This window comes from Colletotrichum destructivum, chromosome 10 (assembly GCF_034447905.1).
Source record: "Colletotrichum destructivum chromosome 10, complete sequence".
Classification (NCBI taxonomy): domain Eukaryota; kingdom Fungi; phylum Ascomycota; class Sordariomycetes; order Glomerellales; family Glomerellaceae; genus Colletotrichum; species Colletotrichum destructivum.
The window spans coordinates 2,269,693-2,296,418 of NC_085905.1; the positions used below are offsets into that span (position 1 = coordinate 2,269,693).

General features: G+C 57.4%; 8 protein-coding genes across 8 annotated transcripts; 4 read left to right on the forward strand and 4 right to left on the reverse strand.

The window, feature by feature from the left end:
• Nucleotides 1-1,513: 1,513 nt before the first annotated feature.
• Nucleotides 1,514-4,222, forward strand: CDEST_14972 (Putative glucose receptor Git3). The gene is made up of 2 exons (XM_062931128.1): nucleotides 1,514-2,863; nucleotides 2,939-4,222. The coding sequence occupies exons 1-2, from the start codon at nucleotides 2,150-2,152 to the stop codon at nucleotides 3,899-3,901; spliced, it is 1,677 nt and encodes a 558-aa protein (XP_062787179.1). The 5' UTR covers nucleotides 1,514-2,149; the 3' UTR covers nucleotides 3,902-4,222.
• A 1,160-nt stretch (nucleotides 4,223-5,382) lies between these two features.
• On the reverse strand, nucleotides 5,383-8,044 carry CDEST_14973 (Putative major facilitator, sugar transporter, major facilitator superfamily). Its single transcript, XM_062931129.1, has 7 exons — nucleotides 7,746-8,044; nucleotides 7,221-7,599; nucleotides 7,016-7,090; nucleotides 6,604-6,878; nucleotides 6,176-6,478; nucleotides 5,871-6,061; nucleotides 5,383-5,787 (listed from the first exon to the last, which is right to left on the reverse strand). Exons 1-7 carry the CDS (start codon nucleotides 7,954-7,956, stop codon nucleotides 5,647-5,649), a joined length of 1,575 nt encoding a protein of 524 aa, XP_062787180.1. The 5' UTR covers nucleotides 7,957-8,044; the 3' UTR covers nucleotides 5,383-5,646.
• Nucleotides 8,045-8,894: 850 nt separating this feature from the next.
• On the forward strand, nucleotides 8,895-12,332 carry CDEST_14974 (uncharacterized protein). The gene is made up of 4 exons (XM_062931130.1): nucleotides 8,895-9,264; nucleotides 9,344-9,550; nucleotides 9,623-9,866; nucleotides 10,046-12,332. The coding sequence occupies exons 1-4, from the start codon at nucleotides 8,927-8,929 to the stop codon at nucleotides 10,661-10,663; spliced, it is 1,407 nt and encodes a 468-aa protein (XP_062787181.1). The 5' UTR covers nucleotides 8,895-8,926; the 3' UTR covers nucleotides 10,664-12,332.
• Nucleotides 12,333-12,553: 221 nt separating this feature from the next.
• On the forward strand, nucleotides 12,554-13,728 carry CDEST_14975 (uncharacterized protein). Its single transcript, XM_062931131.1, has one exon. It carries the CDS (start codon nucleotides 12,855-12,857, stop codon nucleotides 13,725-13,727), a length of 873 nt encoding a protein of 290 aa, XP_062787182.1. The 5' UTR covers nucleotides 12,554-12,854; the 3' UTR covers nucleotide 13,728.
• Nucleotide 13,729: 1 nt separating this feature from the next.
• On the reverse strand, nucleotides 13,730-16,007 carry CDEST_14976 (Putative cytochrome P450). Its single transcript, XM_062931132.1, has 4 exons — nucleotides 15,560-16,007; nucleotides 14,930-15,477; nucleotides 14,557-14,845; nucleotides 13,730-14,413 (listed from the first exon to the last, which is right to left on the reverse strand). The coding sequence occupies exons 1-4, from the start codon at nucleotides 15,947-15,949 to the stop codon at nucleotides 14,045-14,047; spliced, it is 1,596 nt and encodes a 531-aa protein (XP_062787183.1). The 5' UTR covers nucleotides 15,950-16,007; the 3' UTR covers nucleotides 13,730-14,044.
• A 770-nt stretch (nucleotides 16,008-16,777) lies between these two features.
• CDEST_14977 (Putative calcineurin-like phosphoesterase domain, ApaH type, 5'-Nucleotidase) lies at nucleotides 16,778-18,914 on the reverse strand. Its single transcript, XM_062931133.1, has one exon. The coding sequence runs from the start codon at nucleotides 18,671-18,673 to the stop codon at nucleotides 16,874-16,876; it is 1,800 nt and encodes a 599-aa protein (XP_062787184.1). The 5' UTR covers nucleotides 18,674-18,914; the 3' UTR covers nucleotides 16,778-16,873.
• Nucleotides 18,915-21,831: 2,917 nt separating this feature from the next.
• On the reverse strand, nucleotides 21,832-24,161 carry CDEST_14978 (uncharacterized protein; the record flags this gene model as incomplete). Its single annotated transcript, XM_062931134.1, has 5 exons — nucleotides 21,832-22,090; nucleotides 22,188-22,975; nucleotides 23,032-23,821; nucleotides 23,903-24,009; nucleotides 24,120-24,161. The coding sequence occupies 5 exons, from the start codon at nucleotides 24,159-24,161 to the stop codon at nucleotides 21,832-21,834; spliced, it is 1,986 nt and encodes a 661-aa protein (XP_062787185.1).
• A 757-nt stretch (nucleotides 24,162-24,918) lies between these two features.
• CDEST_14979 (Putative ferroportin-1, MFS transporter superfamily) lies at nucleotides 24,919-26,726 on the forward strand (the record flags this gene model as incomplete). Its single annotated transcript, XM_062931135.1, has 4 exons — nucleotides 24,919-25,384; nucleotides 25,475-25,644; nucleotides 25,701-26,429; nucleotides 26,499-26,726. Exons 1-4 carry the CDS (start codon nucleotides 25,039-25,041, stop codon nucleotides 26,724-26,726), a joined length of 1,473 nt encoding a protein of 490 aa, XP_062787186.1. The 5' UTR covers nucleotides 24,919-25,038.

Genomic DNA, 26,726 nt, shown 5'->3' on the forward strand with positions numbered 1-26,726 from the left:
TACGTCTTCGAGGGCTCAAAATGGGTGGGCAGAAGCCTATTGGACTCGTCTTCCGTTCTCGGGAAAGAAAAGCAACGGCACATGCGTCCGTTCTTCGCAGCCAACGACCGGCGTTATAAGGCAGTCGGCACAAGGGTCATCCGAAAGCGATGCCGCCGGCGGGTTGAGCCTGTTGTGCTGTGCATTGATCGCAAAGCTTTAAGCATCCTGCATCCAGACAACTCTCGCGGGCCATTTTCTTTTTTTTCCCTGCGTAAAAATAGGGAAATCGAGATTTCAGCTGAGGCAAAATGCTAGACCGTTCGGATTTCAAGGCAACTCCTGTTTTTATACTTTGCCCTGTCTGTGTCGGAACTCATCAGCCGAAAGGCAGGGCAAAGGAGGGTCCATCGCAACGCGCCGTCTCGAGATCCCATCTCGATGTCCATCTTGGTATCTATCTCGGGAGCCATCCAGGCTTCTGAAGGCCGACCGAATGCCCGGAGAAGGTGGCGGAAAAATCGATGGAAACGCGTTGCGTTGCGGCTGAGGGGGTTTTGTTCTAGCTGCCGTCAGAAACAATGGCGGTTTCCCCTGCAAATAGGAGCGTTTTTCCTGTTCGATCTGCAACATCGTCCCATCCTACTGGCCTCGAAGCTGAACGAACCGTATAACGGGCGTGGGTGGAGGTGGGTTTTCCCCAGAAGGATCAGCATGAGCTGGACCCTCTTTGACGGGCATAGGCACAGTCTGTCTGCCCCGAGCTATGGTGTTCTCACGTTTCCGGGGGAAAGGCGAGAAAAGATGAGGTTTCTAGAGGACCGAGGTTGGATCATCACCCCATTCTCGTCGCGCAACGGCAACTCGGCATATGTTCAGATGATTCTTAACCCGCCCGCCCCTTCACAGACTCACAAGTCACAGTGGACACAGGCCGAATTCCGGGCACTCTGCCCGAAAAGCGGCCGGGAATAGCGCGGGAACCAGGCAGAGTCCAACCGTTCGTTCATGGCGTCTCAGAGAGCTTGTGCGACCTGCGGGAGTGGCACGTCCGCAACCAGCCCTCCATTGTATCGCATCGTGCTCGGACAATTGTAGGTTGTGGGAAGAAAAAGAAAAGAAAAGAACCCATCGACAGAGGGCCAATCATGGGCTTCCTCGACCCCGTTCTTCTTTCGTCCTCGAACAGGGTTCCCTCCCCCCAGAGCGTGCGAGTTTACTGTCCAGAGAGGACAGAAAACAAGCTGGGAAGAGGCGCTCGAGTCATCCCGATCCGCGGGATGCCGAGCTGGACGAGAGTCCGTCCCTTCAAGACCAAGACATAGTTTAAGCTGGAACGATTTGGAACGGGGATGGAACATGCAACCTCTCGAGCTCTTCTCCCTCGCTCCGAGTTAGGCCGAAGCATGTCGGGCGAGAACCTACATGCCACACACACATACGCACACCTGCACACCTGTACACCCGCACACACACACACACACGCATGTATATATATGCACACATAACCCAGCTCGAACTCTAAGTGTGAAATCTTAACCATGATCAGCTGTTTACCATAGCGCCTGAAGCACGACGGTTACCAATAGGGCACGCTCACGGGCGGGGAGCTGGCCGCTCTGGACAAGCAGGATGTCGGGGAGGCTTGGCGGAGTTGGCGCTCAACCTAAGCTCTTGGCCTCTTGCTGAGTCGTTCCTTGCGGCTCTTGACTCGGATTTCTTCCTCCATTTGGGTTGGCGGTGGTACACCGTATCTGATCTTGGCGTTTGGGAAAGCGTCAGCTTCGCCTTGTTCGTATTTGCTACTGAACGGGACGACTGATGGGAAAGTTGGGAGAGGCGAATTTCCGCGCATCGTGCCCAAACCCATCCCTCTTCTTGACGAAGAGTCCTTGTTTTGGCCTGTTTACTTCAACCCCTGGGCCCTTCCCACCCTCGTCTTCGAACAAAACACACAAGGTACACATGAGATCTTTGCTCTTCGCTGTGTTGTATTACGTGTTTAACGTTCCCGCGGGAAACATTTCGATATAACTACCTACTTCCACGCCAGCCTTCACCCCTTCCCCCACCCCCTTACCCTCCCCCCACCCGCTTATCACGTTTCGTTTGCCTCCATGACATCGACACGCAGCCGCGTAACCTGGCCGATCACTTCAGAATAGCGGAGATGAACGAGTCGCCAGACCACTACGATTCGGATAACTCGCCCTACTCGATCCGTCCGCTGCCGCCGGTGCTCCGTAATGGCCTCGCCGCGGTGGCCGCCATGGGGTTCATCTCCTTCTTCACGAGCCTCGGACTGCTCGCGTTCCTCACGTACAAGCTGATATCGTGGAGCAACGGGCCACCGACGCCCAAGAAGGCGGACCCCATCTCCAAGGTCGAGTCGCCAAGGCCGACGGACACGGCTTTCGTGATCCCGACCAACTGGGCCGCCGCGGCCGCCGACGCCGCCGACGCCGCCGATGCCGAGGCCGAGAAGGCGGCCAAGAAGGGTTGGTTGCGGAGGGCGATCGACGAGCCGCCCAACCAGTTCCTCGTGCTGATCTTCAACCTGCTTCTCGCCGACATCCAGCAGGCGTTGGCGTTCCTGCTCAACGTCGAGTGGCTGACGAGAAACGCCATCGAGGTCGGCACGGGCACCTGCTGGACGCAGGGCTGGTTCGTATCGACGGGCGACCTGGCCTCGTCCGTCTTCATCACGGGCATCGCCATCCACACCTACATGTCCATCGTCTCGAACAAGAAGATCCCGACCTGGGCCTTCCACACGGCCATCGTCATGATGTGGGCCTTTGTGTACGGCACGGGGATCCTCGGGGTCATCGTTACGGAGAACGGGAGAAAAGAGGGCGGTCTCTATGTCAGAGCCGGTGCTTGGGTGAGTTTCTTTCATGGGCGTGTAAGTGGTGCTGTTGTTGTGGTGCCGGACTAACACCCCACCCCTCCCTCACAGTGCTGGATCAACTCCAAGTACCAGGACATCCGCCTGACTCTCCATTACCTGTGGATCTTCATCTCCTTGATTCTCACAACCATGATTTATCTGGCGGTATTTTTCCATTTGCAGAGAGTAGCAAGAAAAAGCGGCGGTGTCGTACCTTGCTGCGGCAACCCCCCCGTACCTGAAATACGGCCATCGAGCAGTGGCGGGAGCAGCTCGTCAAGCTGTAGCGGATCGTCGTTGAGAAACACAACACGGAGTCCTTGCGGCAGCCAGAAGTCCAGGACATGGCGTCCCATTTGCGTATCGACGATATTGAGGCACCTCCCCGGCCTACCGGACTACGCCCGCCAACACACGTTTCTACTGTACCCCTTGGTCTACGTTGTGTGCACCACACCTCTGGCGGCCGGCCGCCTCGCATCCATGGCCGGCCATGAAGTCTCGCTGGCCTACTTCTGCTTCGCCGGGGCCATGATCGCCTGCAACGGCTGGATGGACGTCGCCCTCTACTCGTCGACACGGCGCTCCATCGTCTTCTCTTCTGAAGGGCCGCCCACCCAGGACGTGGGCCTGGAAACCTTCACCTTCATGTGCAGCACGCCCACGAGGTTTGGCAACACGACGACCGTCGTGGGCGGGGTAGACCCCAAGGGGAAACAGAACACTTGCAACAAGAAGTGGTGCGGCAAGCTCGCGAAGAAGGGCCCCCAGTCGGGCGGCCTCAAGGGGCTCAAGGTCGAGTGCATCGAGAGCACCGAGAGCACGGACAGCATGAAAGGGTTCGGCATGGGGCAGGGGTCGGTCATGGGCATGGCGATCCAGTGCGAGACCACGACGAGCGTCTCGGTCGAGGTCAACACGCTGGCGCCGCCGCCGACGAGACCGCAGCTCGCCGCCGTCGGCAGGAAACTGAGCAACGCGAGCAGCTTCACCGTCGACTCCACCAAGTCGTCGAGTTTTATCACGGAGTGACGCTTGTTGCCCATCCATTTATTTTGTCTTCTCTTTTTTCTCCCTCTCTGGCTCGTTAGAGTTGCAGACAAAGGAGGGTTTGAGGAGCATCAAGGAGTTTGGATTCATATCGATTTTAGATTTTCTATAAGAACGGCAGACCCGGCCATGGCGGCCTGGCCTGACAGCAGCAGCAGCTCATTACCGAGCTATACTGTAAGATATACCCCCGATACGAGGAAGCTGCTCGGTTTTGTAGGGAAGCACTGGGTTGTTGTTGTTGTTGTAACACAACGAATGATATACGAATAATACAAGACACTCGCCATGACAGAATAGATACCAAGGGTATGGAGTGAGCGTTACGCACACCGCAGCCAGTACGGCCCGCGGATGGCTCCCCGACGAGGCCAGTCGAGTGATGCTATTGAGTTTCTTGCACGGATCAGTGACATGAACACCCAGTGCCCTTTCCTTTGCCAGGCTGGCCAGAACGAGCAGACTCCCAAAGCTTATATATCGCCGTGCATGGGTGGATAGGACGACGGAGACAGGGGCGGGAAGGGTTCCGGTGCCAGAGTCCCAAGGGAGTTGCGCGCGTAGAGCATAGCCTGTTTGGGCTGGCCCCCAGATGCCACCTCTCCCCCCCCCAAATATCACCTTTTCCTTGTGAAACCATTTCTCTAGAGAAACCCAAATGCTCTAGAGACAGCAGACTGGGATTACGGGCTAGGTCCCTTGACATGGGCCGTTGACAGCTGGGATCCGAAGGTTTCGGGTTCTCTATCTTCGTTTCATAGAAATGAAAGGACTGGGCTTTTATCTGGGGAAATACTGACGTCAACGGCCGGGAAACAAACTTTGAGATCTGGTTTCGAGACATCTGCGTCTCGATCTGGCTTCGTTCTCGACAAATCAGATAGCACGGACTCTGGGGTTCCGTGAGAACGCCGAGGTGGCGTCTGATGTGGTGGGCGGGTGTAATGCTGGCCTCTTCCAAACTGGGCGTTCATAGTTCTCACGCCATCTATAGGTTATGGCATGATCTCAAGTAACGATCCCGGCTTCGTTAAGCATGACGTCAGCCATTGGAAAGAAGGCCTAAGTAACCGTTACCCAAGCATTCGCTATCTATCAACACGAAAGCGCAGACAAGAATCCTCGCAACCGGGGCGGTGCCACCTCTTGGCTCCTAATTTTCCGGGCTTTCAGCACCATGTCTAGATGTCAGTTTTCAGACCGTGACTATAACCGAACTAAACCTCGGCTGTATAGATCCGACAAGCCGGAAACAGAAACCGAAAATACAAACCATCGTACTGCGAGAAGACTTACTCGCGTGGATCGGCAACGGCAGTTGCATTTTTCGGGTGGTTCTTGATGTCCTAGTCATGGCCTGGCACAACGCCGAAAAAGAGACTTTCTCGGCATTCATACTCCAAGGTTGGCGAGACACTCTTGAGCGGTGTGTTCAACATTTAGGAAAGCTTACCAGAGTGTGTTCTTTCACAAAGAAAACAAATGTAGGTTTGCATTATGCTGAGGAATCACGAGGCCGGGAAACTACCCAGAAGCCTAACAACTAACTGACCAAGTCCATGGGGGACAGGGGAGACCAGAGCCTTTGCGGGTGGACAAATGGTATCATGCAATAAACGCTACCGCTATTTCTCGAGTAAAACAACTCGTTTTTGGTGTCATGGCCAATGGGGCGTCCAACTACAGGGCATGACGCCGCATTCGAGTCTGCGGGAACCTACATGTAACTACTGCCTCTCCCTGGTCTCTACCGCAACGCCGCCCTCCTTCTCGTCGAGCATCTCGTCCGCAACGGCGTTGACCCTGCCAACCTGGGCATCCTTCCCGTCGAACAACAGGGCAATCTGCTCCAGACTCGGGCCCTTGGTCTGCCATCGTAGCGTCAGCCGACTGGGACATGCCTTTCTCACAGCATTCTTCTCAAGGGGGAGAAAGAACCCTTCAAACTCACCTCCGGGAAGACTAGATAGACGACGACGAACTGGACAATGATCCAGCCGACGTAGAAGAAGTAAAATTTCCACGACATGGCGGCGATGCCGAGCGGGTTGACGTAGGTGTTGAAGGCGCCGCAGATGCCCGCGACGAGGGAGAACATGGCCATGCCCTTGGCGCGGATGGTGTAGGGCAAGATTTCGACGACTTGGGGGTTTGTCAGTGGTTAGAGCTCCTTGTATCAATAAAAGAAGGACAGAGAGAAGGAGATAGTGAGAGGGAGAGAGTGAGAGAGTGAGAGAGGGTGAGGGTGATTCTCACTATAGAGCATCTGGGCGCCCGTCCATCCTAGGTTGTGGACTCCGCTGTAGAGGTAAATGAAAGCTACCGTGGTGTAGCTGGCGTGGCGGTTACCCGTCTCGACGTAAGCGCCCGAGGTGGCGGTGATGACGGCGAAGACAATCCACATGCCGGCCATGCTCGTCAGCATCAGCGGACGGCGACCGACGCGCGCCGGCAGGAAGGCGAAGGCAAAAGAGCAGGCGAAACTGAACATCTGCGACGTGGCCGTGATGAGCGTCGTCTCAATCTGCTTCGTGATGCCGGCGCTCTTGAGCATGGAGCCTGGGATAAGAAAAGGGGGTTAGTTGATTGGTCTCTGGTAGTAGTCACAGGCTTGTCGTTCTTTCACTCCCACTACTACTTGGAGGATACCATGAGAGGTTAAGCCAACAAGGATGGCAACATACCGAGATAGTACGATACGAGGCCATTGCCGCTCCACTGCTTGCAGATGCCGCACCAGATGATGATGAAGGAGCGCCAGCGGTTGCCCGGGGTCGCGAACAGGGCCTTGAGGTGGAAGGGGTTCTTGTTCTGCGTGATCTCGGCCTCGATGGTGTCGCGGATCTCGGCGTACTCGTGCTGCACAACGGCATCATCGACATTGCCGGCGCCGTGGTACTTTGCGAGGATGTCGAGCGCCGTCTGTTCCTTGCCCCTGCTGCAGAGCCACCGGGGTGATCTGGTAGAAAGAAAAGCATGGGTCAGGAAAAACAACGGACGACGAGTCAAGTACCACTTGTAGAAGGAGGGGGAAGGGGGGGGGGGGGGGGGGGGGGGGACAAGCTTCGTCTGACAGCCAAAGTGACGACGACTTACTCCGGGAGGAAGAAGAGTCCGCACAGAACCATGGCCGACGGAAACGCCTGGATCAACGTCGGCGTTCTCCAAGCCCTGGCGGAAAGCTTCTGGTTAGCTTGGGAAGTATCGTAGCGGATAATGCTTTCCCGCTCCCCCAAGCAGGGAGAGCGAGAGAAAGAGAGAGAGCTGGGTTGGAGAGAGACTGGGAGAGAAATAGACTAACCATGAATCTTCGATGCGGAAGCTGCCGAAGGCGACCCAGGCGGCGAGGATGGCGCCGACGCTGTAGGTGGTGCTGCTGAGGGCGGTGGCGGTGGCGCGGTGGGCGGGATAGGCCAGCTCGGTCATGAGGACGGTCGAGACGGAGGAGCACATGACGCCGCCCATGCCGAGGAGGATGCGGCCGGCGATGAAGGCGCCGTTGCTGGTGGTGGCGGCGCAGATGGCAGCGCCGCCGATACAGAGGAGGGAGCCGGCGGCGATGGCGATGCGGCGACCGAGGCGATCGGCGACGAGGGGGATGAGGACGACGCCGAGGATGTTGCCGATCCAGTAGGACGCGCTGAGGGCGCCGAGGAGGCTCTTGCGCGGGTGGTCAAAGTCTGCATGCCGTGGGTGCGTGTGTTGTGTCAGAAAGAAACTCAACAAGGGGGAGAGGGGAGGGGAGGGGGAGGGAGAGGAAGAGGAGGGTCTTTTAGCATCGGAACGGCCTCGAAGGAGTTGGTTGTGGCTGACTGAACTGACTGACCTTCTTGCCATTTGTTGATCTGCTGCAGGTTGTTGATGAGTGAGCCGTCGAAGCCGTGGGCGACGTCGCCAAAGAGGAGGAAGAAGAGGCCGAAGTTGAGCGGCCGGAGACCCGGGTCCTTTAGCCAGGAGACCGTCTTGGTGGTGGACGGCGTCGTCGACTCGAGGGCGTGGCGGTCGTCGCTGTTCTTCAACTTGAGGTTCCAGCCCATGGTTGCGGGATCTGTCGGGTTGTCTCTCTTTCTCTCTTTTTTTTCCTTTTCAATTTTTCCTCTTGTTTTTTTTTTTTTTTTTTTTTTTCAAATCCTGCACGACGCTGGAAGTGACCTTTTTCTCAGCTGACAACTTAAAACTATCAAGATGATGGGAGGGAGTTGAGATGAACGGAAACAACTCTGCCAGCCAAAAACAAAACAGTGCGATGCGGCGGAGGCGGCGGCGGCTTGCGATCGTTTATATCCAGTTTCCTTACTCTACAAAGTCGCACACAAACATCATTCCCTGCTGATCATTCCCATCTGCACGAGCTCCGCTATCAAGTCAGTCTCGTCTTGTCTGCCCCCTCTCCCCACGCGGATGGTTCCATCCAGACCTTCGTCCGGGAAGCGCTCCATTGGCAAGGTAAACAACAAGAGAGGCGGCGCGCATGGTTGCAAAACGCGGGGGAAACATGGGGGTGTCTGTGGAGGGAAGCCGAGGCGAATGGGGACAAACTGAGAGGGGCCCCCGCCATGGCTCGACAGGGTAGGTAGTTCTCTCGACTTTCGCTTGCCATATTTTGGGTTGAACCAACAGCGGGATGAGGGGATCGGGCATCGTCAGAAGCGCCGGGTCTTGGAAATGGGCGCGTCGGCTGTTCGGACGAAGCCTCGGGACCCTCAGCCACATCGGCGTATCGGGGGAATCGTCGCCCGGAGGGGAAGCAATCCCGCATCCGCCTCGGCTCCCCTTTCCCCGATTATAGTCTAGTGGTGGTGTGTCATGGGAGTGATCAACCATACGTCACTGTGAAAGGTACACGCAGAGAGAGAGAGAGAGAGAGAGAGACAGAGAGGGGTCACTTGGTTGATTGGTTGACTGGTCGGTTGGTAGGTCTGACAAGGCCTTGCGTAAGAACGTGGCATTGGCAGAGAGTGAGAGTGAGATTCAGAGTGGAATTCCAAGATCGGTTCTACACACAAAATGGGTTCAAGTTGCCAACTGACGCTGCTCGCCAAGTCCGAGTTGGCGCCCGACGCTCGACGAGAGCACCGCATCAACGCCAACTCGTTCCAGCAGGACGCGCTGACGACCTTCAACGGCTGGCAGTACGCCTGCTTCTACGCGCACAAGGATGCCGACAGCGACGTCCTCCTGGTCAGCCTCGCGCGGCGGCCCGTCGGAGACTCACTCGGCAGCTGGGAGACGTTGACCTTTGCAGACTACGAGCAGACGGCGGACGACGGGCACAACACCATCTCGATAGGCGTCTGCGCCGGGGACGGCTCCATCCACGTCTCCTTCGACCACCATTGCGATCCGTGAGTCAAGACAATCAATCACCTCAGTCGTCTTTCGCCTGTTCAGAGGACCTCCTTGTTGACGGAGGGATGTGTCAAGTCTGCACTACCGCATGTCGGTGCAAGGCGTCGCGACGAACCCAGCTGCGCACCAGTGGACGCCGTCGTTGTTCAGCCCGACTCACAACCAGTTGCCGGGCTACACTCGCACCGGCCAGCTGGGCATCGAGAAGCTCTTCCTCGAGACGACGTACCCCCGGTTCCTACGCGTCGACGACGATCTGCTTCTGACCTACCGCATTGGCATGTACGTGAGCCGCCCGTGTCCGTCGATGTCGTGAGATAGTACTAGGATTGTCGCAGCTGACGGCCGAGTCAGAGCCGGCGCGGGATCCGATCACCTATTTAGATACAGTAGCAAGACTCAGTCGTACTCGTACGTCGGCCAGTTCCTCACGGGTGTCAAGAACAACCCGTACATCAACGGCATCTCGTACGCGCTCGGGCGCATCCACGTGTCCGGGACCTACCGTGGATTCGTCTGGTACGAGGGCGTCGACGACCCCGAGGCGAGGCTGCACACCGTCCAGGCCGGACCCAATGGGCCCGAGAATAACCACAATGTAAGTCGACAGTCTCGGGAAAGACGTAAGGGGGTAGAGAGTGAGTGAGAATGAGTGTGAATGAGTGAGAGTGAGAGGGAGTGAGAGAGGGAGTGAGAGAGGGAGTGAGATTGAGAGGGAGTGAGAGAGGGAGTGAGAGAGAGTGTGAGAAAGACTTGCTTCTAACCTCTTCAACGCAGTTATTCTACGTCAACAGCGACGACGGAGGCAAGACATTCAACAACACACGCGGCGAACGCCTCGCCAACCTCGAGCTCGGCGAGACCGTGTTCCCCGACGGCGAGGACCTCATCGTCTTCGACATACCCATGAACAGCGGCATCCTGAACCAGGAGGCGCAGGCGGCCGACGGCGACGGCGGGTTCCACGTGCTGAACCGCGAGAACGAGGTCTGGATGCACTACTACCGCAGCCCGGAGGCAGGCGAATGGAGCCGGCACGTGCTGCCGGACGACCTCCGACCGACGCGGACGGGCGCGCGCGGGGACGTTGTCGCTGTGCTGGGCGGTGGCGGCGTCGTGTTTGCGCTGCCGGGGAACCGGGATGACACGCTCACAGTGCTGGGCGCCCGGCTGCCTCGGAAGAAGAAGGACGGTGGCGGCGGCGGTGACGAAGCCGAGGGCCAGGGGTTCGAGTTCGAGTATGTGACCCTATGGCGGGGGGACGGGTTCTCGGGAGAGCCGCAGATCGAGGCGTATGAGTCGGGGGCGCAGCAGATGGTTTCCATCTACACGCGGACCGAGGGGGAGAAAAGACAGGTTGTGGTATTGGACTTTGTCTTGGATGGGAGTTTGTGATGGATGGATGGATGGATGGATGGAGACGACGACGGCCTGCTACAAGAGCTCAAAGGACCGAGAGTCGATGAGCGAGAGGATGAGAGGAGCAGTGGAAGAGGCGGGAAACTGCAGAGAGTCTCTTCGGCATCTTGCGTGGTTTGCTGCGTCGTTGGCCGAAACAAAAGTCTCTAGATGCAACGTGCCGTCGTACGAGGCAAACAGAAGCAAGAAATCAGAAACACGGATGGGATGATTTTTGTTTGCCCTGGTTGCCCTTCCCTCCCCCCCCCCCCGGGGCCGGGAGAGGGAGGGAGCGGTGTGGCTGCGTTGACTTGCGTTTGTCCGAATGAAGCAAAGATAGAACAACGGAGACCCATCCGAGTTGACAAGTGAGACATTGAGGGAGATCGTCATGTCGGGCATTTTGCTTCCTCCGCTGCCCAAGTGCAAGTTGGGTTGTGAGTCAAGCGACTCTCCTCCCACTGCAACATCCATCCATCCATCCATCCATCCATCCACATCACCCGCCATTTGTCCGTCTAGCCTCCGCGTATGTTGTGCCTGAAGAACCACCACGAGAAACACGCAAACCAAACCAAACATGCAAGCAATCTGTTGGATCTCATGTACGTATCGTGACACGCTCGTCCAATGACGGACTCCCACGACTGGATGGTCTTCCAGTCTCGGGCCAGAATCCCCCATCATTGTATACCGGTTATCGGCAAGGAGCAACAGCAATAGCTCCCAACCAACCAACCAGCCAGACGAGGCCAGAGACCAGGATAACCAACCAGGAGACGACAGCAACGACGGCCGAGAGAAAACCGTCCGATCCCTGTCTCGCATGGCTCGGCCGCCGGCCCAGCCACCACCACCGGGAGTTCCCAGAGTCCCTCTGATCGCTGATAGGCCCGCGGCCGGCGAACATGGCCATCCCGCGGGCCTTGAAGAGGGCCGGGAAACCCTCCCCGTCGCACTCGAACAAGCAGCCACACGGCATATTGCCCGGGGTTTGCTTTTGGGGCTTTCGTGCCAATGCGGCGCTACTGTGCCTAACCTCGTGTTGGCGACCCTTCTGGGGTTCTCTCTCTCTCTCTCTTTCGTTCCCGACAGGAAGAGGGGGTTCATTTATAGCGCGCCAACAGCTATCCTAGGACCCCTGACCAGCCCTAAAGCCCCTCATCTCTGGAGTCTCTGATCTGTGTGGCTGGGTGGTTTATTCTTTTTTTATTTTATTTTTTTTACCTCCTGTTCCCTAATCACGGGTTTGCGGTCTCTTGAGGAGTCGGCGAACGCATGCATGCCTTTCTCCCCAATCCCCCCCCCTTGCCATGCCCCTGTCGCAGCGAGCCGGCCCTTGAATCATGACTGACTCTGGCGGGAGAGGGAGAGACGAGACTTTATGGTTCGTGGACACCGGGCGAACCACTCAGAGAGACAGCCAGACGCCCAGCCATCCTTTTCTCATCTCACACACCAGAGAGAGATCTCACCCACTGTGCTGTGCCCATGTTTGTCTGCTCCCCCAGTCTCTCTCTCTCTCTCTCTCAGTCCAGTCTTGTATCCTTTCGAGTGCCTGTATGTTGAGCGGCCTCCGGGTCTCGCTTCCGCCCGCCAAGAGGGGAGGGGTGTGTGTGTGCCAGGATTGGCGTGCAGAGAGGAGAATATCGCCTGCAGCCCCCATGGGACGATGCGGTGAGAAAAGCAGCCCAGGTGAATGAATGAGCGAGTGAGTGCCGTGTTCCTGGCGTCCGGTCCCGGTTCCTGCGCAGGCCCAACAGGAGGCTAGTCGTTCTAGTCTGCGTCGTCAGTCTGCGAGGAAAACGCCCTCTTAGAGTCCTTTTTCGCTTGGAGAATTATGCACGTCTAATCGTTTAAAATAGAATACCGCCTTTCTTTTTGGCTGGCGTATTGCCTCACAGCCGGAGATGGTCCACGGAGAGTGTCCGTGTTGATACAAAGACGGATGTGTTCCCCCTCCTCCTCCTCCTCCCTCCTCCTCCTCACCCCCCCATGTCAGTCACACAATCACAAGCGGTCAAGAGTTTAGCATTCTACATCCCACATATTCCTTCGTGTGCCCGGGGGTCGTTTCCCGTCCGACTCTCTTTTTTTGTTTTCCCCTTTCTGGAGTCCATGGCTACACACACCACATTCGTTTAAGAAACAAACCAAAGTCGAAACATACAGTCACTCGCCAGAAAAGATGTTGATCCCCCTCTCCTCGAGATCCGACGACAAGACCGTCTCCTCCTCTTCGTCCTCCTCTTCATCTTCCTCGTCTTCCGCCCCGGCCGACCCCGTAGCCGCCGACTTCACTGCCCCGGCCCCCGGCGCCCCGAGCACTCAGACCCTCATCATCATCTCCACCGTCCTCGGCGCCGCCCTCCTCCTCGCCGTCGCCCTCGCCGCCTACTTCGTCGTCACCCGCCGCCGCCGTCGCAGGAAACAGCAATCCGCCGAGGACTTCAAGAACGCCTGCCTGCGCGACCCGGACCTCACCTGGGATGAGTACGCCCGCCGCACGAAGCTGACCCGCTCGCGCATCCTGCTGGCCGAGGAGGAGTTGCGGGACACCATCATCCGCAAGTCGCTGCAGGACAGGGCCTCCTCCGTGACCATGGACCCCGTCGTCGTCGTCGTCGCCGCCGCCGCCCCGGACAGTCCCGGCAGCCCCGACGCCGCACCCGTCTCGCCGCCCCCCCGCACCCGCACCAGGACCTGGCACGGCCGCAACAGGTCCAAGACGAGCATCGACGCGGAGGAGGGCGAGGGTCTGCTGATGGCCCTCCGCGGCGGCGACTGGACCGAGCACGAGGCCCGCGTCGAGAGGACGTGGCAGCTGCTCCACAAGAAGTACCCGACGCGCCGCGTCACGCTGCCCGTCGAGGAGGAGGAGGCGGGGGTTGGAGGGGTGAGAGAGTCGGGAGGGGGTCTCGTCCGCCCGCCGACGATACGCCTGAAGACGCCGCCGCTGCTCTCGCATCCCATGTTCAGGGGATGGAGGCCCGAGAACACTACGGTGAGGCACACGAGTCTGCCGACGGAGCTGGTCAACATCAAGCCCGCGCAGATCTGACGGGGGATGAAGAATGATGATTTTCATGTCTATATTAATGTCCTACAATGGGTTGATGACTGAAGGAGAGCCGGCTTTGGCTCTAGACCGATACGGCGTTTACTTTTTTGGGTGCCAAAAGGTTCATATAACAAGGATGAATGGGGTTATGAATGGGCTGGGCTCATGGAGTTTTGATGATATATAGATATTTTGACAGCTGTCTAATCGTAGAGATGAAACTGGAATTAAGACTTCACCCGCGACATCAGCTACCGTGTTCAAAAAATGCATCCCAAATCAATGACTAGTCTCATCTTACCCCTCGCTCCCCCTCCTTATACCGCGTCGTCTGCAGTCCTCGATCTGGCGATAACCATCAGCGGACCCTTCAGGTCGCTCACGCCCACGCTGATCATCTGCGGCAGCTTCCCGCGGAACTGGCCCCTCGCCACCTGGTCCTCCTCCACCGAGTCGGCAAGCTGGAAGTCAAAGTCTCGCAGCAGGGTGCTGGCGAGCTTGTAGATGTTGGACTGCGCCAGCGTCTTACCGAGACACTGACGGGCCCCAAGGCCAAAGTGCATGAGGAAGCGTCCGCGCGCGGCGGTCTCGGCCTGGTCCCATCGAGCCGGGTCGAACACGTCGTGGTCGTCGCCCCAGACCCGCGGGTTGTGGTGAAACGAGTGGTTGCATACTGCAACTGATGTCTGTGATTTTGTTTTCGGTGAGCGGCTGCAAGACAACGTCTCGAAGAAGAAAAACCCCTCCTCCTCCTCCTCCTCCTCCCTCCCTCCCTCATGACACCATTGTGTCAAGTCCAGAGGGTAAACGGGGAATAGGGAGAACTCACCCCTTGCTTGATGTGTCGGCCAGCAACGATGATGCCCTCGGGAGAAGTCACGCGTCTCGCCAGGGGCATGGTAAACACGGGGGTCAGCCGGTAGTTCTCCTTGACGCACGATCGCAGGAACGGCAACGAGTTCTCGACCTCGGCGATCGAGTAGGCCTCCTTGCCGTTGTCCAGCGACGTCAGGCTATCGTCAACCTCGTCAACGCACTTCCTCAGGGCTTCCGGGTTGTGTAGCAGGTTCCAGAAGAGCAGCGTGGCAGTAGCGCTCGTCGTGTGCGTCCCAGCAATGCTGCCAGTCGGGGAAAAAGAGAGAAAGATGTTAGTAGTGCTGCTTCAAGAACGGGAGATGAACGTTTCGAGTCCCTAAACTCACATCATCCCAAACGCCTCTGCCTCGAGGTCCTTCGACGCAATCTTCTCCCCCGTCTCGGGGTGCCTTGCCAGGATGAGGTTCGTCAAGATGTCCTTCCTCTGAATCTTGCCCTTTTGCTCGTCCTGCTCAACTTCCTCAAGCCGTCGCCGAACACACTCGGCCGCCATACCCGCGCATTTCGCCCTGCCCCGGAACAGAGCTTGCAGCCCTTCGAGCGGCACCCTCGGTAGCCACTGCTTGAGAGTCTGCGTCATGGCCGGCCAGGACCCCAGCATCGATCCGAGGAGGGTGTGCGGGATGACCGGCGGCACGCGGGATTCGTCGCCGGAGAGCTGGACGCCGAAGGAGCGGCTGAAGGCCAGCTCCCCGAGGACGTCGATGGTGTAGAAGTGAAGCAGCCTTTTCAGATCGAATGGTCTCCCCTCCTTGGAGAGCCTCGCGATCTTCTCGCGCAACAGGGCGATGTTCTCGTCGAGGTACTGCTCCATGCCCTTGACGCTTGTCATGGAGAAGCTGTGCGACATGTGACGCCGGCGGATGGAGTGCAGCTGGGAGGGGGGATCAGCACGAAAACTCTCTCTGCATGGCTCCGTGAGCCTCTGGTTGGTTTGCTTTGGTTTGGTACGGTACCTCGGGCGATCTCATCCCAAACACGTTGGGCGTCTTCGACCCAAACGCATCGTAGTATTCGGTCTTGGGCAACCTTTGGCCGCCCTTCTGGTACACCAAAGGAACGACCTCCTCGGCGGTGATGCTCAGCTTGTCCGGGCCGTAGCGCACGAACTCGCCGTATCTCTGGTGGAGGTCCGTCAAGTTATAGGGCTGTCTCAGCGACAGGAACTCGTTTACCTGCCAGAGGTCCGTGATGGACGCCCAAAAAGGGCCCGGGTACGCGGCCAAGGGGTGGAAGTACCGCTGGTAGATGATGTAGATGGCCGCGCTTGCGACGGCGACGCTCGCCAGCAGCCCGGCGAGTGAGACTGGAACGTCGAGTGAGCCGAGTAGTGAGGACCTCATCATGAATGATCAAGGGATCTGAATATGGCTTAGAGGTTCTCACGTTCGTATTGATGAGCGATCTTGTGCTTTTGTGATATCTTGCCCCTCCTCTCCCCGCACTGCTGAAGCATGGCAACCCACGTCGATCTGTCAAACTCTCCCCGCATCGTTAGCACACCGGCGCATCCGAAACGTCTGGAGTAAGTGAGCGATTGAGTGAGTGAATGGCAGCTACTTAGGTAGTGAATGCATGTACAGTAACCACGGTCGCGTATGTACTGCACACTGAAGTTGGGAGAAACGGTGACAGCCAGGGAAATCGCTGCGAGGACGGGTAACACATGATACAGCCACTCCTTTCGCCCGCCATCAGACTTTGAGGCGGTCGAAGCACAGGCTACGGGACGGACATCTATCTTCAATTCCAGTAAGCCTTGAGGCTTGACAGCGTGTGAGTGTGAGTTTAAGTCTGAGTGGGTGGCTATGGCGTTGGAACTGGTAGGTTTAAATGCAATCATTCAGGACTGTGTGGTGTGCAGAGCAGGGGATCCTCTTGCTCAGCTCTGGCCCTTCTCGCGGTGATGATCCCATCGGTCTGATGATTGTATCCGTGTCTGTTTTAGAATTAGACTCATAACCATGTCAGGCTTTTCCGCTCGAAACATCCTACCTCCAGTTGTAAACGAATGGGGAAGATTTACGACGAAAGCGGTTGGCAATGTTGCTGATTACTTGAGAGTCAATACCACCTAGGATGCGTGACAAAAGACACGTGAAATATATATAAAAAAAAGTTGACTTCACATCGAAGCAGACTCATCTATTCAGGGATAACCAACGGTTTCGGCCAAGACATACTTTTATATAATTATTTTACTTATACATCTACGTCGTCCGCTTCATTTACTACATTACGTTACACATGCACCCCCAAGGATATCAAATCTACATGGCCAAAACGGCAAACAGGCCCAGGGCGACGGCGCCGATGCTGACGGACACCATGCCGGCACCGCTCTGTCCCGAAGTGGAGGTCGGGGCGGCGCTGGCGCCGGTGCCGGTGCCGGTGGCAGTGCCGGTGGGCGCGGTCGCGGTGCCGTTGCTCTGGACGATGCGGCCCTCGATCTTTGCGTCGATGGGGCTCTTGGCCTGCACGTACTGCACGAGGACCTCGTCCTGGGTGTCGAGGGAGACGAAGTCGGTGGTGGCGACAAAGATGTTGTCGCCGCCGCCGGCCAGGAAGTCGAGGGTGACGACGCGGTAGTCCTTGTCGTCGTCGAGGGCCTCGCCGGCGACCTCGACGGAGACGAGCTTGGAGCCGTTGTTGCCGGCCGGGTTGTACTGGATGACGACGTTCTTGGAGACCTGGAAGAAGGAGGTGATGGCGGCGCCGTTGAACTGGTTGACCTTGCTGACGGCGCCCTCGAGCACCTTGCGCAGGTCGGAGCCCTTGTACTCGATCTCGACGATGGAGTTGCCAAAGGGGAACGAGGTGAGGACCTCGCCGCGGGTGATGTCGCCCTGGTCGATGGTGGCGCGGATGCCGCCGGCGTTGATGAGGGCGAAGTCGGGGGGCGTCGAGGACGAGGCCGAGGCCGAGGTGTTGAGGCGGTACTCGTACATGGCGTCCGTCATGACGTTGCCGAGAAGGCACTCCTGGCGCTGGCAGAGCGTCTGGTCGAGCTCAACGTTGGTGGAGCCGACGACCTCGGAGGCGAAGGCCTCGAAAGGTCCGCGCCACGCCTCGATCTGGGCCTGCAGCTCCGGGTCCTGCTCGGTGGTGTTGGTGAGGTGGATGGGGCCGCCGTGGTAGGCGAGGACCTTGCCCTCGGCGTCGTAGGTGACGTCGATGTAGCCGACGTACTCGCCCCAGCGGTAGGCGGTGACGATGAAGACGTCGTCGCCGTCGCGGTTCTTCTTGACGGTGGGGTAGGGGCCCTCGGCGTCCTCCATGTCGCCCAGCAGGGTGTGGGAGTGGCCGCCCATGATGAGGTAGAGGCCGGTGGTCTGCTCGGCGAGCTTCTGATCCTCCTCGTAGCCGATGTGGGTGATGGCGGCGATGCGGGTGATGTTGGTGGTGGAGCGAATGTGGTCGATGGTGGACTGGACGGTGCTGACGACGTCGAGGAACTTGGTGCCCTCGCCGGGGGACGAGATGCCCGGCGTGGAGGTGGTGGTGACGCCGATGACGGCGAGCTGCTGGGCGTCGAAGATGTGGTAGGGCTTGATGGTCTTGTTGAGCTTCTCGTTGTCCGACACGATGTTGGCCGAGATGACGGGGAAGGTCAGGTTGAGCAGGAAGTCGCCGAGCTCATCGTCGCCGCCGTCGAACTCGTGGTTGCCGAGCGTCATGGCGTCGAAGCCGAGCTGGTTGATGGTCTCGGCGATCTTCTCGCCCTTGTAGAAGGAGTAGAAGAGCGTGCCCTGGAACTCGTCGCCGACGTTGAGCCAGAGCGAGTCGTTGTACTGCGGGCGGAGCTCGTCGACCGTGTGCTTGATGCGCGCGTAGCCGCCGTAGCAGCCGCGCTCGGGGCGCGTGCAGTCGGTGCCCGAGGACGAGAACTCGTCGAGGTGGGCGTGGACGTCGTTGACGTGGAAGAAGGAGACGTTGAAGTTGCCGTCGGCGTCGATGCCGCGCTTGGCGAGGTGGGACGAGTAGAGGTGGTCGCCGTCCTCCTTCTCGGGGACCGCCGAGGCGGTGCCGGCGAGGAGGGCCAGAGCCAGCGTCGGGAGAGACTGGCGCATCGTGGGCGGTGGTGGTGGACGGTGGGAGGAGGAGGAGGAGACAGAAAGATGAACCACGACGAGATCAAGGTCGAGGTTGAGGCTCGGTCTGATATATCCGAGTTACACGGGAAGAGTCAATTAAGCCTCCGTGATGCCGTGGTTGACGCTGCGCCACACAATGAACTGGGGACACAGGAGGAGGACGAAGAGGGGGGAGGGAAAGCTTCGGCTGTCTTCACAAAGGCTATCGTGGGTTGTGGTATCGAAGCTACCCTCGACCTTGATATATATATGTGTGCTATTATATACCTACCTATACAAGAAAAAAATCTATTGGGCAGCCCGCCGATCTCTGCGCGCGCACGAGGGTGGACGGCTGTGGGGGAGGGAACCACATGCGATTGTGACGCCGGGCAACGAAGAAACAGAGAGACAGACAGAGACAGGGGGGGGGTTCAACAGCTCGAGATGAGCATCTCGGACAACTCTGACTGGCTAGACAAAGACGACGAGAGGCTCCCGAGGCTCTTTCTTCTCTCCTGGCCACTCGCCAAGAGGATTGGCAGGATGGAGTTGGTGCCGGGAAAGCCAGCTTCTTCGGTGAAAAGGTAGCAATTTGCCAAGAGCTGCAGCCGCGGGCTGACGAGGGGGGATACACGTGTGGTCGCGGTTTTGATGATTGGCTTATCAGCGGCCTCTTTTCCCCTTCAGGAGACTCGATGTTGGGTCGAAGACAAGAGCCGGGGGGGGGGGGGGGGGGGGGGGGCTAGTATTGGCGTGTTCCTGTTGGTGGTGTTAATTCCTTCGTGCGACTCATGGACCAATCTGCGGTCAGAGACTCGTCACGGTCTCTCGAGTCTCTTGTTCAGCTCGAGGCTCGGCTCGGTTCGACTCGACTCGACTCGACTGCTCTTGACGGACAACCGAGATGTTTGGGTCCAAGACTGGACCTAGTCTGAGAGATGGGGCAAAACTTGAGGACGAGCGAGAGGGATTCTGGGGAAATCGTGGCAGGCCAACTCTCTGGTGACATTATTGAGAGCAAAACCCTCCAACTGTTTCCGTGCTACAGAAACGTAGAACATGGTCACCCCACGTACCCTGACGAACGAGTGCGGAGCAACCGGACGCTCATCATGGAGCCCAATGGATGCACTCCAGACTGCGGAGCGGAGAGTGACAATCCCTCGGTTGGTTGTGCTGCTGTCACTGCTGCTGCTACCGCTGCTACTGCATGACCTACCTTAGGGACATGGTCTCAACGGTGCCATCGCAGGCCGTCACGTTGTGCCAGGCCGGCTTGGCGCATGTCTCTCTCTCCGTCCCTTGGTCCCGATATCTCATCCGGCCTTCTGTTTCCATCCAAGCTCCGGTAAGCCTCTTCGTTGCGTTGGTCTGTTCGAGTCGGAGCGAGAACGAATGAAAGAAAGACAAGAAGGGGGAAAAAAAAGAGAGAGAGTTTCCCCGCCACTTGGAAAAAAAAAAACCACAGGCCAAAGATCCCTGTCCTATGGAGCCTAGAGAGGAGCAAATAACGTTAAATCCAGACAGCGTCCAATCCCATTCCGCGGTACGCCTGGGGCTGGTTTTTCCCTCTGATAACGTTGGGGGGCCTGTCCCCAGGGGTCTCTAGGCCGAAGACGGAAGGTCAATGTTACCACGCTGAGTAGGGATATGTCCGCTCTGCGATCCCGGCGATGAGAGTGGACCAGAGGCTGGGCCGAGCTTGCGTAACTCTGTTGAGGGACGGGGAGAGTGGGAAGAGGTGACGGATGACTCGAGAGATAAGAAGAACAGGAACCGATATTGTGGCTGCTGGCCAACGGGAATGAGATGCCCTTCTTGGGCAAGAGGGCACGCGAGTCTATCTCGAGGCTGACTTTTCTCTCTCCTCCCGATAACCCGTATCAGCCAGCTTGCTCTCTCACTCCCTCACTCCCACCCCCCTCGAGTTGGGTTCGTCGGCCGAGTCTATCGGTCGGATGTCGCCGACCAGCGGCCCACCATTTCGGTGTGGCTGCCAACGATCGGATGCGGAAGGGCGGCGCAGCAACGCCTGCGACAACTCCCGAAGGGGACGGCGGACGGTCTGTTCTTTAGAGGATTCGACTAGGAGATATCCAAGCCACTCGATTGGTCTTCATTTTACGAGTTCGACCCGGGGGTTTGAAGGCTTGGGTTTGCAAAGGTGACGGGCACGTGGGGGGACAGGACAGCCATCCTCGGTGAATCTCGGTGTGAATGAACACCGAACTTTGCTGTGCTTCTGTCCGTGTCATGTTACCCTCTCCCTACAATGCCAATGCTACAGGCGATGAGGTCTCTGTGTACAGAGACTCAGGCAAGTCAGGATAAAAGTAAACACAAAGCTGAGAAACCTGAATAGAAGCTGCGACATTCGGATGATCAGCTGCAACAGGCTTATGATTTCACCTCAGGGGAACGTCATCATAGAAATCACGAGGCTCGCGGGCGACAAAATAATTACAGCGTCTCTTCGATTAGCAACGGCAGACACCGAGAATCTGGCATTGGTGTCACGGCTTAACCTCATGTCGCCCGAAGAGGCAATCGTATTCTGGCACTCAGCTCTGAAACGTGATGCCCTTTGCTTTGGAACAAAGGACGGGCTACAGCCTACGCAGGCCTCAAGATCATCAAAGTCTGGATCGATGGTAGATGATTCCTACTTCGTTGTGTGGCTTCTAGTCAAAATACATGACTTCCGTGTTTGTCCTGCCTACTCAACTCTGCCGCAGCTGCTGGGGACGTGTCAATTGAGTAAACAAGAGGGCCGTCTGAGCATTTACCAGACACCGAAATCCATTCATTGCACACATGTGTCATGTGCACCCGAGACCCGGCCTCGCCCTCACCGTGCCACTACTTGGTCATCGGCATGTCTACCCCGTCAATGTATAGCCGTATACGATTACCAGGGACCGGCGCGTAAATGTTGGCATTGATGACAGTGAAGGGCGACAGGGGCCTGATGAGCGCGCCGGCGAGGTCTCTAGCGGACGTCCCGTCACAGACGGCGTCCCTTGTAGCCATCTGACTGCTTGTCTGTTCAGGTTGCCTTGGAACCCTTATATGAGACGCCTGGACGCCTGCCGCTGTGGGCCGACAAGTGACAGACTACTTTAGATTGAGTGAAGTCGCCTTCCTCATGCTACTTAACCATGATGTCCACTCTCTTCTCTTTCCTTCGTTATGGCGCAAGACCCAAGCCATACGAGCCACATGATGAAGTCGGAGTGCTGCTGTATCCGGCCGCCTTCATCCGGCACTGCGCCCCGCGGCTTCATCATGCGGAGGGTGTTGGCCGCCGAGATGAGGAGCTCCAAATCCAGCTGTCCGTCTACCTCCTCCGGGTGGATGACTATGTTGAGGAAGAGAGAGATGGCGGCATTGGTGGCGTAGAAAATAAGAAACCTGGAGGTCATCTTAGCCAAAGGGGACTCAGTGGTGGAGACTGACGCTGGCAGCAGCAGCAGCAGCGGCGGCAGCTCGGTAAAAGGGCGCGGCTTACCACAGATACTCGTCCGACAGTGTCTTCGTAAACACCCTCAAGCACCGAAGCGTCGATCTGCCAGCCTCCAGAGACAGGTCGTAGCTCGAGTGGATGACGCTATGCAGGTCATGGCTCCCGTCGCCAATCACCGTATGAGCGTCGTATCTCCTGACCGTCGTGTGGACGAAGATCATCAGGTACCAGTAGTCGAGCAGGAGATGGAAGTACCGCTTCTGCTGGGGTGGTTTGGTCTCGCGCGTGACGATGAGCGTCTCTGGGGAAACGGAGAGGGCCGGACGGAAATCAAGGGGAACTGAGAGCCGCCAGCGCTCGATCTCATCATCCAGCTGGCGGATGTGCACCAGGAGCCGGTTGTCCTTGTCGCTCGTCGCGTGGACGGAGTAGAGGAGGCGGTATATCTTTTCCTTAAGGCAGCCGAGCTGGGCGTCGCCCCAGAGGTGCGGCGTGAGACTGGCTAGGTGTGTATCGCCAAGACGGGGGGGTTCTTCGAGGCCGCGTAAATACGTGTAAGAGCTCAGGTAGTTTTCGGGCAAAGTCAAGTCGCAGTAGATGTCGGCAAGTAAAGGAGGCTGCCCGGTACGAAGGGACAGGTCTTTGTCTGATACATAGCAGAGCCAGAAAAGATTCCGAACATGCCGCGTTTCCTTGTTGGGCGATGGGTCACTCGTAGTCGGAGCTTGTTGTCCTTCGAAGACGTGCCCTCTTAGTGTGTACGCCATTCGGCAGGCAATCGAGAGAAACGACTCAGCTTCTTGCCAGCGACCGCCCAGTAAACACTGGACATGCTGTGCATTGAGTCAGCGGACTGTTGGATTCAAACTGCCGAGGGTGAATTACTTACCAGGATGACCACTGTTTGCAAGGTCGTGCAGCTAACATCATGAGGGATACGATTTAGAAGAAATCGCGACTTTCGTGCGTATGCATCACCATTGACGGGAAAAGGATGTCTTGGCAAAAAGGCTATGATGCTGAGAGCGGCGAACATACATGCTTGGGCTGTTAGATGAACGGGCGCAGGGAGCCCATTGTCGGTATCCTCATAAGCCAGGTCGATGGTCTCTTCGATGAGGACCGGGTCAATCACAGGGAAGTTGAGTTGAAAGGTTGACTGGAGTAAAAGTGCCACAAGCTCTCGACAGACATCTTTGCCTGGCAACTCGCAGAGCTCTGCCGACGATTGTGCACATCCTGTTACCAGCGGTGAAGGTGTGGCGGTGAATATTCGCAGCTTGGTCCAGTCAAGAGGTTGGCCGGTCTTGGACGAGATCCATTGACGACCCTCTTCGGAGAAGGCGTGAATACCTCTGAAGAACCAGTTTGGCCCGATATGGCTGCCGGGTTGAAGAGCTCTGGAAGTGGAACCCTGTATGTCACCGGCGGCATGTCCGGGGGTTTGTGAGATGATGAGAGGAGAGTGACGATGCCCGGTATCCGAATGAGCGTGAGAAGCCGAGCCGGCGGTTGTGGGACTTCGGATGAGTGCGGTGCTTGGTTCGGAAATCGAGACTGTCGGGGTTGGCTGGCCGGAGCTCCCTTCATGAACCGCAGACCGGGCGTTCGCCTGGGCCAACGCCTCCTCTAGTTGCTGGATACGGTCGTTCAGGCACTCTACGTCGCCCAAAGTCACCCTGGCTTACGGTATCAGAAGAAAGACCCGACGCATCACTCCCACACGGTTGCTTGCGCGACCTGATGGACGATGCACTCACTTTGTGCGTTTTGTCCTCCGCGGCGCGTCTCGGTTGAAGGAACACGCGGATCCGTGGTGACTACACCAGTCGCACGGAGGACCCTCTGCGGGAATGGAGCACTGGATCTACGCGGGAACGCTCAGTAATGGCAAGTCAGGTTCAAGTTTAAGATTCTTATGCATGTTGGTTGGTTGGTTGGTTTGGGGGAAACTGTTCAGGGAGTTACGGTACGCACCTTTCTGCGGTAGCATACGTCGCAGGCTCGCTTCGGCGGCATTCTGAAATTAGATTGATAACCTGCAGACGTCTGCGGAGGTAGTCGTCGTCGTCTCGGTTGTTGTCTCGAGACCCATCGGAGGTGGCATGTTAGGATAAGATGGAGACGGAGTCAGTCAACCTCCGTCTATGATGAAATCTGAGCTTTTCGGACGCTTGAATAAAATGACTAAGCGGAAGTGATCGTCTGACTTCTTCCGATGACATAAGCTATGAGCAAGGATCTTGAGGATCAGGTGGCTCGAAAAGCCAAGCTTTGTGGTTGATCTTCCATGTTCATTTGTAGATGTTCTGAGCACTGGGTACTGCCAAACTACTTCTGTACTCCAAAATATTATTGAAATGATGCTGGTATTCTCATGCTTTGCTTTCGGATCCAAGGTAGATCATGTACTTAGTGTTCACTATTGGGTGCAGTTCAAGCGGTCCTGGATAGAATCCATGTTCTCTGCAAACGGAGACGGAACGGAACCCCATGTACCTCCGTCTGCCCACACCTCTCCATCTCTCCATCATTCGGTTCAGCACAGACAAGGGTTATAATAGCTCCGGTAGTTCTCGAGACACCCTCCGCCCCCCCCTTCCCCTGGCACGGAACTAGACCACCTCCGTCCCCAATCGCTGGGAATGCAGGACGGGCTGGCTGGCTTCGTTTCCATTTGCTAACGGGGGCCACATGCTGCTACTCGCTGCGTGTATGAGTTTCTGTCTTTCAGACATGGCTGGTCAGGTTTTCTATATACTTCCCTGTCTCGCCTCTGTCAGGGCGCGCATCATCATGGTAATCCCGATTTCCATCTCTCGACCATCGTCTTGGCCCCTCTCAGTTGGATAACCACACCTCGGTTCCCTCCTGTTGCTGCTGCTACTCTTGAACAATGAAAGCTTCTCGGCATCGCGATGACGAAGAACATGTTCTCCCGGATGAGCAAACGCCGCTCCTCGGTAGCGGAGCCGACCACGGCGATGGCTCGGCCGCTGCCACCCACCGAGTGACCCCCCGGATTACACGCCGACTCTACTTGTCGCACTTTTTATCCACATGGAACTCGCGCATGTTCGAGTTTGGCGCCGTGCTGTACCTCGCAACCATCTTCCCGGGGACTCTGCTGCCCATGTCGCTCTATGCGCTCACCCGAGGCCTCTCGGCGCTGCTGTTCGCGTCGACGGTCGGGCACTACATCGACAACAACGACCGTTTAAAGGTTGTTCGCGCGTCCATAGGTCAGTGGCGTTGCCCCCCCCCCCCCCCCCCCCCCCCCCCCTTTCTCGCCCTCGTCGGTCTTCGGCATTTTTGAGCCAACACCTTGTTAGTGTTTCAACGACTTGCCGTGTCGGCTTCATGCGTCATTCTTTATGTCCTCTTGCGAGGACTACCTCTTGGCGAATATGGCCGGCCGGGTCTTCTGGCCCTCCTCTCCCTCTTGGCGTGTGGTGAAAAGCTGTATTCCATCATCAACATGGTCTCGGTCGAAAAGGACTGGGTGAGTCGGTCAGGGATGGAACTAACGTGGAATCCTTCTAAACCATGTATCCATAGGTTGTCGTCCTTGCAAAGGGTGACACCGAGGTCCTCGCCAACCTTAACGCACAAATGCGCCGTATCGATCTTCTCTGCAAGCTCTTGGCGCCCCTATTCATCGCTCTCGTCGACGGGTTCTCGACGGAAATCGCCATCATCGTCAACTTCGCCATGAACATGGCGTCGGTCGTGGTGGAATACTACGCCATCGCGAGGATATACGATGAGGACCCCAGCCTGCAGGAGCAAAAGCGCAAGCCGGATGCCGACCTCCCTTCGACCACGGAGGATGCGCCATCATCCGCAAGACCCGGGCGGAATGTGTGGCAGCTGTTCAAAAAATCGGCATCAGACTTTGGCTTCTACTTCGGCCACCGCGCGTTCCTACCATCCTTCGCGGGGTCGCTGCTCTATCTCACGGTCCTCAGCTTCGCCGGCCAGATGGTGACGTACCTCGTCGCGTCCGGCTACACCACGACGTACATCGGCATTGCGAGAACCATCAGCGTCGTGTTCGAGGTGCTGGCGACGTGGGTGGCACCCTGGCTCATCGCGCGGATCGGGCCGGTGAGAGCAGGTCTATGGCTGAGCAACTGCCAGGTCATGCCGCTCATCGCCGGTCTGGTCGTCTTCTGGGTTTTCATGCCGAACCCCCTGGTCTCGGCGACCGGCCTCGTTGCCGGTACCATTGTCAGTCGTCTCGGACTCCGAGGATTCGACTTGTGCACGCAGATGATTGTTCAGGAGGTAAGACTACCTCCCCCCTCCCCTTTGTCAGGAAGTTATTGCGCAATGCTGACCTTGATGCTTCCACAGGAAGTCGAAGCGGAAAGCCGTGGTCGCTTCTCCACCGTCGAGGCGGCCTGGCAGAACGCGTTCGAGCTCCTCTCGTACCTCTCAACCATTGTCTTCTTCCGACCGGCACAGTTCAACTGGCCTGCTTTGCTTTCTGTAGTCGCCGTCACTTCGGCAAGCCTTGCGTATACAGCGTACGTGGGCCGGAAAAGGGGGCATCTGATTCATTTTGAAAAGCTTGGGTTCTAA

What these genes read in the sequence shown, in the direction of transcription:
- CDEST_14973 (XM_062931129.1), bottom strand. Translation starts at nt 7,956, where the DNA reads ATGGGCTGGAACCTCAAGTTGAAGAACAGCGACGACCGCCACGCCCTC. An exon ending in GATCAACAAATGGCAAGAAG is followed by an intron (nt 7,600 to 7,745) that starts GTCAGTCAGTTC and finishes CACGGCATGCAG; the next exon opens with ACTTTGACCACCCGCGCAAG. An exon ending in GGACTCTTCTTCCTCCCGGA is followed by an intron (nt 6,879 to 7,015) that starts GTAAGTCGTCGT and finishes TCTTTCTACCAG; the next exon opens with ATCACCCCGGTGGCTCTGCA.
- CDEST_14976 (XM_062931132.1), bottom strand. Translation starts at nt 15,949, where the DNA reads ATGATGAGGTCCTCACTACTCGGCTCACTCGACGTTCCAGTCTCACTC. An exon ending in GCAGAGGCGTTTGGGATGAT is followed by an intron (nt 14,846 to 14,929) that starts GTGAGTTTAGGG and finishes CCCGACTGGCAG; the next exon opens with CATTGCTGGGACGCACACGA. An exon ending in GCCGACACATCAAGCAAGGG is followed by an intron (nt 14,414 to 14,556) that starts GTGAGTTCTCCC and finishes ACAAAATCACAG; the next exon opens with ACATCAGTTGCAGTATGCAA.
- CDEST_14974 (XM_062931130.1), top strand. Translation starts at nt 8,927, where the DNA reads ATGGGTTCAAGTTGCCAACTGACGCTGCTCGCCAAGTCCGAGTTGGCG. An exon ending in TTCGACCACCATTGCGATCC is followed by an intron (nt 9,265 to 9,343) that starts GTGAGTCAAGAC and finishes GGATGTGTCAAG; the next exon opens with TCTGCACTACCGCATGTCGG. An exon ending in GGCCCGAGAATAACCACAAT is followed by an intron (nt 9,867 to 10,045) that starts GTAAGTCGACAG and finishes TCTTCAACGCAG; the next exon opens with TTATTCTACGTCAACAGCGA.
- CDEST_14977 (XM_062931133.1), bottom strand. Translation starts at nt 18,673, where the DNA reads ATGCGCCAGTCTCTCCCGACGCTGGCTCTGGCCCTCCTCGCCGGCACC.
- CDEST_14972 (XM_062931128.1), top strand. Translation starts at nt 2,150, where the DNA reads ATGAACGAGTCGCCAGACCACTACGATTCGGATAACTCGCCCTACTCG. An exon ending in ATGTCAGAGCCGGTGCTTGG is followed by an intron (nt 2,864 to 2,938) that starts GTGAGTTTCTTT and finishes CCTCCCTCACAG; the next exon opens with TGCTGGATCAACTCCAAGTA.
- CDEST_14975 (XM_062931131.1), top strand. Translation starts at nt 12,855, where the DNA reads ATGTTGATCCCCCTCTCCTCGAGATCCGACGACAAGACCGTCTCCTCC.